The 7,094-nt window shown below is 59.5% G+C and overlaps 1 protein-coding gene across 1 annotated transcript; it reads right to left on the bottom strand.

Moving 5' to 3' along the window:
* Nucleotides 1–349: 349 nt before the first annotated feature.
* PRSS22 (protease, serine 22) lies at nt 350–4,782 on the bottom strand. Its single transcript, XM_008063251.2, has 6 exons — nt 4,696–4,782; nt 3,961–3,987; nt 3,113–3,284; nt 2,638–2,915; nt 1,277–1,434; nt 350–596 (listed from the first exon to the last, which is right to left on the bottom strand). Exons 1-6 carry the CDS (start codon nt 4,775–4,777, stop codon nt 360–362), a joined length of 954 nt encoding a protein of 317 aa, XP_008061442.1. The 5' UTR covers nt 4,778–4,782; the 3' UTR covers nt 350–359.
* Between the last annotated feature and the right edge of the window lie 2,312 nt (nt 4,783–7,094).

Genomic DNA, 7,094 nt, shown 5'->3' with positions numbered 1-7,094 from the left:
GGGTCCCTGAGGCCAACATCAAGCTCATACTCCACAGCCCCCTCTTTCACATCCGCCGACCCTCGCATCTCAATGTCCCCGAAGATGGGATAAAACAGGCGCTGTAGAATAAATAATTTATTGAAACTGGAGGAATAAATATGTGGTTAGGTCTACAAATAACCGTAAAAATCAACATTTATATACACAAAGGGGCGGGGTCTGAAGCCATGGAGGAGGGGAGGTGGGGCCGGAGCCAGGGCCAGGGTGTCTCCCCGCCCCGCACCCCCAAGCCACGCGGCACCCCCAGAGGCAGATGGCTTATCTACAGCGGAGGACCGGCTCCCGGCAGGCTCTCCCTGAGCCAGACCCCTGCCGCCCTAGGAGGGTGCTGCGCCTCCAGAGCCTGGGTTGGGCGCCCTGCTGGGCCCCCTCCCACCCGTGTGCCCGCGGAGCTGCACCCCTTGCACGATTCGCTCCACCCAGGCGCGGTGTGCGGCGAGGCTGATGTAGACGCCGGGCCGGTTGCGCTCCGCACAGCCCTCGCCCCAGCTGATGATGCCAGCCAGCAGCCAGGCGCCGTCCACCTGGCACATCAGGGGGCCTCCGGAGTCGCCCTGCCGGAGAGGAGGCAAAGTTAGGGACTCCATAGAGCAGTGGGGGGCAGAGCCCGGGACCTGTGCCACTTTGGTGGGCAGAAGGTTCGCTTCCCGGGAGTTCATGTCTCCTCCCTGGAGGTGGCAGGGCTCAGCAGAGGGCAGTCCAGGGAGGATGCACCTTGCAGACCCACTTCTAGTGCTGCTTGTGCCGGCCTTCTCCCTTACGGCCCTGGCCAGGGGGACTGTGGTTTCTGTTTTAGAGATGAGAACATGGAGGCTTGGAAAGAAGGGACCACCTGCCCAAGCTGGCACCCAAGGGATGCAGAGCAGGAACTGCAACCAGGCTTCAGGTGTCCAGGCTGGGGTGTTAACCACCGCACCAACCCGCCGGCCTCCACAACAATCACCAAGTAGGAGCTGGCTCTGAAGACTAAGCTGTGGGACGTCCCCTCAAGAAAATGCAAGCTCCAGGAGTGAGGTGGGCAGCTGGGATGCTCGGTGTATATCTGATATCTGAACAAGTGAGTGGCCGAGCCCAGTTGGTTCTCTAAGGACTAAGGTTCTCTAAGGGGGGAACCTGTCAGTCACAGCCAATTCTGGGGAGGAGACTGGGAAAAGCCGGGGAGCTCAAGCAGGGGCAGGGCTGACACTAGTTCTTTCTCAAGGCCCTCCCAGCCAGGGACGGAGCGGGTGCTCACTAGACAGGCATCGCGCTTCCCCTCCAGGTAGCCGGCACACAGCATGTCCTCGGTGATGGCGCCCTGCCCGGCACCCCGCCAGTACAGGTGGCTGCAGACTTCCGAGTCAATGATGGGAACTTTCAGCTTCTGTAGGGTCTGGGGGTGAGGCAGGGGCACTGGGGGCAAGGAGGACAGAGTCAGACTTGGGGGGATCACCCCTCCCACTTGCCTCCTCAAGCAACTGTTCCCCCAGATGCCTTCAGAAACCCGAGTCCCTAGTTCCACCTCAGGACCTGCTGGGCCGGACCAGAACGTGAATGTGGAGCCTGGGATTCTGCCTCTGATGAGCATGCTCATGCCCACAGATGGCCATTGGAGCCAGGGGTGCAGGCCTTTTCCATCTTGGGCACAGCATTACTGAATCCAGCACAGTGACTGTCACAGAACACATATCTAACACGTATCCACTTGATGCTGATCTAACAGCTTAGTCCACTTGATGCACCTGAGGGATCCTCACACCTGCCTGGGCTGGTCTTAGACCCTCTACAGTCCACAGTTCCAGCTCTCACAGAAGCCTCTGCCAAGACTATTGGGACCTCAGAGTAGGGGATTTCTTCAATTCTTCTGGAATCTGGCTAAAGTTCCATTTTTCTTACATTTTGTCCTTACTTAGTCACTGTCTCTGTCAAGTCTCTCTCTTCCAGGTCTCTACTAGGCCACTTTCGTCCTTCCCTTCTGCCTGTATGTTTCTTTTTCTTGGCCCAGTCTCTGTCCATCATCCATCTGTCCATTGTCTATCTTCCTCTCGTTGCTTTTCTGTGCCTTGCTTTATTTAATCTGGTTTGTGTGTCCAGATGATGTTTTCCAAATCTCCAGAGGGGCTTTGAAAATATATTTTACAATTATGGAGACTACATTTTGTCCGGGGAATTTTGCCTGCAATTATAGCATGCTGCCACTAGGGGTGCCTGTTCCCACTTTGGAATCTTAGCCTCTCCTTTTTTTTTTTTTTTGAGAAAGTAGGATTTATTAAGAGGACAGAAAAGCTTCCACAGTGGGAGGGGACCCGACGGGGTTGCCCTAGCCTCTTTTCGTATTCACCCCACACATGCCTCCATCCATCCAGTCATTCCTATATCAATGAATAGCTGTTGTTGCCTTGAAACAGCCAACGGCATCTTTGAACTAGAAATGACCTGAAATTCTCCACCGAGGTTTCTATGACATCTACAGGTCACAGCTCATCTCTTCTTCTGTCTCTGTCATGCTGAGCCTCTGACCTCTGCCCTCCATTGCCCACGGCCTCTGTGTCTCTGAGTATACACCGCCCTCTGTCCCCCCACCACCCAACTGCCTTGGAGGGGGAGAAGACGCACCTCCTTCATGGATGCTTCCCCAGCCCGTGATCCAGCAGTCAGTGTTCGGGGGGAGATGGACAGAGGCATCAGGCAGGCAGATGGGCAGGATTCGCTCCGAGAACTGGATGGAGTGCTCGAGGCGCACCAGGGCGATGTCCGCACGGGCACCCTCCTTCCAGGAGTACACAGGGTGAGGCAGCACCCAGGCAACACCCACCTTCTGGGACCGAAGGCCTGGGTTTCCCAGCTGCCAGGCCCCCAATAGCACAGAGAACAGGGACGGCTTGTTCAGATTGCTGAAAGGAAAGGGACAGGGGCATCAGCCAGGAGAGGTCTAGGGAAGGGCGAGGACATGAAGGCCTCTGAGGGCGAGAGAGGCTTCCAGGCAGAATTAGGGTCTCTACTGAGGGATGCCAAGGTTGGACAGAGCCCAGGGTCTGGGGCAGAAGCCTGGGTCCTGGAGGACTGCGTGGATCAGACTGGTTCTACGTACTCCTTGAAGCAGTGGGCAGCAGTGACCACCCAGCGGCTGGTGAGCAGGGAGCCTGCGCACTGGTGGGTCCCGTTCTTCTGGATGCTTACAACCCAGGGCCACTCAGCGTCGGCACTGCCCTGGCCGCCCACGATCCGGTTCAGTTGCTGGGGCTTCCCACAGGCGGGGGGAGCTAGCAGGGAGGGTAAAGTTTCTGTCATCTCCCACTGCCTGTTGCCCAGCCTCCCAATCCACAGACCTGCTCCCAGGTTCTGCCCACACCAAACTCTGCCCACACACAAGCTCCACCCACACCTGAGCTCAGTCTACACACGTCCCGGTGCTTTCCCTCTTTGAACCCTGCCTTTTTTTTTTTTTTTTTTTTGAGTTGGAGTCTCACTCGGTCGCCCAGACTGGAGTGCAGTGGCCGCTCCCGGCCACCGCAGCCTCAACCTGCTGGGCTCCAGCGATCCTTCCGCCTCAGCCTTCCGAGTAGCCGGAATTACAGGCATGCGCTACCACGCCCGGCTGATTTTTTGATTTATTGTAGAGATGAGGTCTCGCTGCCCAGGCGGGTCTCGAACCCGCGGGCTCAGGCAATTCACTCACCTCAGCCTCCCAAAGGCGTGGGATTACAGGCTGAGCCACCGAGCCCAGTTTGAACCCTGCTTTTTATTCCTTCCCATCTGTTCACCTGTTGCCCCCACCTCCTCTGTGCTTTAGAACCTCTCTGCCCTGTCTCTTCTGCTGCCATCTCCCTCCCGACGCCCTTCCTTCCCAGCCCCTTTCTGGCCTGTCCCCATCCTGCCCTTCAAATGTCCTTCCCTCCTGTTTCCCCGTGTGCCCTAGGCCAGCCAGCTGCTACTCACCGGGTATCTTGGCAGCATCAAGGGAGGCTGAGGACAAGAGAAGAAAAGGGTCAGGCCAGTGCTGAGGAGGATCCCCAAGCACCTAGTGGTCAGAGCCCCAAGCACCTGAGGAGACTCTCAGTATCTGGTGCCATGGGGGCGCCCCCCCCCCCCCCCCCCCGGCCCTTCCAAGGCTCCGGGCGGAGCATTTCCTGGGGTTAGGGGCATTGAAACGTGTGTCCTGGCTGTGCCTTTGCCCTGCCCGCCCACTAGCTTCCTGCTCATACGCCTGGGGTTGTTTGCCTCCAGGACAAGGACCAGTTTCCACCGAGGACGGAGGCTCAGGAGGCACAGGCCGAAGTCCCCTCGGGTCTGGACTCCTGTTTGGCACCGTCCCCGAGCCCTGCCGCCCCAGGAACAAAATCTGCTGCCCGAGATGTGAGTATGGAGGAGGAAAGGGAGGCCGAGGAGAAGACTGTGATGACAGGATACTAGCCACCTGCTACATGCCCAGACTCACCTGTATTTTTTCATTTAATCCTCACAGCTGTAGAGGAAACTGAGGCACAGAGCAGTGAGCGCAGGCACGCAGAGATTCAAGAACAGGAGATGTGAGAGGAAGGGGAGACTGGATTCCAGGCAGCCCGGAGGGAAGTGGCTGGGCCAGGAGAGGAGGCGATCCAGGAGGCAGGAGGAGGGAGGAGAGGAGGGAGGAGGGAGGAGGGAGGAGGGAGGAGCCCGGGCCTCAGGTCTCACCTGTGGATGCCAGAAGCAGCAGGGAGGTTAAGATCTGGAACCGGCCTCCACCCAGGGCTGGGGGGGTTCTGGAAGCCACCATGGCTGGTGGGGGTGCGGCAGTCTCAGAGGGTTGTGCTGGCCGGGACAGGTGGGGTGGTGACCTGAGTGCGCAGGGTGTATAGGGTTCCCTGCAGGTCGCCTCAGGTTTTATCCTGGGAGGTGGAATGCCGTCAGACCAGTCCCCCAAGTTGCTCAGTCAGGCCACCTGGGCTGCAGGCCATGGGCAGGGCAGGGCAGAGCTGGGGGTGGGGGAGTGGCCGTTACCTCTAGCCAAGACCCCAGCCTTGGGCCTGGCCAGGTGGGCTTGGAGCTCAGGGCCAACTCTGCTGTGGGTCCAGGGTGTGCTGTGGGTCCAGGGCAGGGGACTGGGGTCCAGCAGTCACGGACATGACTGTCCAGGGAGCAGAGAAAGGAATGGAGTTTGGGCTGGGGAGGGCTGGGTCTGGAGGGGCTGGAGTCTGGGGTCCAGGTGTTGGGGTCCCTGGGGGGCTGGCATAGGGGTTCCCAAGGCTCAGTAACGGCGCTGGCCTCCAAGGGCCTGGGCCGCTGTGACTCATCCCGGGGACCTGGCCCTCCCGGGCAGTGGGCAGTGGCAGCCCGTTAACCCTCTTCCCGGAAAGCTGTGAATCAGGCCCGAGTGGCCTCCTGGTGGCCGCAAGGTCCCTGAGGCCACCCTCCTGGTGTCCCCGGGGTGGGGCTCGGCCCTGTCACTTGAACACTCAGATGTGTCACCTCTCACCTGGACTCCCAGGAAGGGGAGGAGCCTGCAGGTGCCTGGGGCCCACCAACCCTGTGCCTGTGGCTATCTCTGCAGGGTCAGCTGGGGGAACCCCTGGGAAGGGCTGGAATCCCAGGGTGCAAAGGACAGCTGGGTGGGGCTATGCAGGATGGGAACTGGGGCAGGCTGGAGACACCTTCACCCAGGTGGCGGCAGCCTGGGTCACGTCCTGTGGGGTCTTCCCTGCTCAGCCCCCATAGCGCCCCACACTTGTGACACCCCGCCCCAGACAGGTGCCTTTGTGGGTGCACGAATTTAGTCAACGACCTCCAGCGGGGCCTCACTCTGACTGAGAGGTCCATAAAACAGCCACAGCTGCAAACACGCGGTGCTCATTGCACTCTCGTGGTTCCTTATTTTTCCCATCTGCAGACAAGGAAACTGAGGCAGCCCGGGGAGGTTGGTTTGCCCAAGGCCCCCCAACTGGTGGATGAGTGGTAGATTCTGGAGTTGGCTGCTGGGACTGGACTCGGGGGCTCAGTCCAGGGGGCAGGTCATTATCAGACAGGGTCCTAGGTGCCGGGGTGGGGGCTTTGGGGACCCAGGAGTTGCCTGACCCCTATGGGCCAGCAGAGGCTACCCGGAAAAGGGGGCTGTTACCACTGAGGCCTGGAGCTGACCCTACAGAGGTGGGGCATAGAGACAGTGACAGTGGTCTAGGCGGTGGGGAGATGGGCACAGAGGCTGGGTGGCCAGGGGTGATGGGGGAACCCGACCTCGAGCCCTCCCAGGTCAGGATGGTGCAGGTGAGAGGCCCTGAGCAGGTGCCACAGCTCAGGTCAGGGCATGGATTGCCCCCAGAGCTCGCCCTGGGACGGCCTCCGGGCTGCCCACCTTCTGTCTGTTAGGGTTGGAGCCAGCAGGACCGTTATCACCATTGCTGCGTTGTGCCGGGCCCTGCTCTGGTGGAGAGGGTAGGAAGCAGCTAGGGGGAGTGCAGGTGAGACCCCTTCTCCTGCTGCAGCCCCCCCATCCCAACCAAAGTCAGGCCAGGGATCCAGGCCATGGGAGCCCCTGGTGAGGCATTATTCTCTGTCCCAGGACTCAGGCGGCAGGAAAAGTCCACACAGAATGGCTGAGGTGGGGGCAGTTTCTCTGGACCACCACAGCGAGCAGAAGCGTTGGCTGCTCCTGCCCCCACCCAGCTCACTGTCCTGAGCCCAGCTTGCAACACAAACATTTATTGAGCACCTGCTGTATGCCAGGCCCTGTGCTGGTCACTGGGACACACGTGATGAATAAGACAGGTTCTGTGCTTGGGAAGCATGTGTCTTCTGGGGGTGGAAAGCAGGTGACTGGGTGAGGTGTCCTGGAGGTGGGCACAGGGTCACAGGACTGGGTGGTAGCTGGAACCCTGGAGGGCCACTGTGAAACCGAGTGTCATGTGCTTGACTCCTTGAGACGAGGGACATTGTGGGCAGGGAGGCTCCCTGTGGCTCCTCAGGACCCTGACATCTCTGGACACTGATCCTCAGGACACTAGGTCTCAGTGGGCGTTTGTTAAATGAATAAATGATCGTGGAAGAGGGCAGCCTGGAGGCAGCTGGGGACTGATGACTGCAGCCTCTTCCTACTCTTT

The sequence above is a fragment of the Carlito syrichta genome, unplaced genomic scaffold (genome assembly GCF_000164805.1).
Source record: "Carlito syrichta isolate Samal-C Ts95f unplaced genomic scaffold, Tarsius_syrichta-2.0.1 Scaffold306686, whole genome shotgun sequence".
Lineage (NCBI taxonomy): Eukaryota > Metazoa > Chordata > Mammalia > Primates > Tarsiidae > Carlito > Carlito syrichta.
Note: the sequence above shows the minus strand (reverse complement) of the source record. Positions and strands in the feature narration are given on the sequence as shown.

Excerpts from the sequence above, each read along its gene's own strand:
- PRSS22 (XM_008063251.2), bottom strand. The coding sequence starts at position 4,777 with ATGGTGGCTTCCAGAACCCCCCCAGCCCTGGGTGGAGGCCGGTTCCAG. Across the intron at positions 3,285-3,960 it reads TGATGCTGCCAAGATACCCG|CTCCCCCCGCCTGTGGGAAG; the intron begins GTGAGTAGCAGC and ends CCTCCCTGCTAG. Across the intron at positions 1,435-2,637 it reads GGGAAGCATCCATGAAGGAG|TGCCCCTGCCTCACCCCCAG; the intron begins GTGCGTCTTCTC and ends CCTTGCCCCCAG.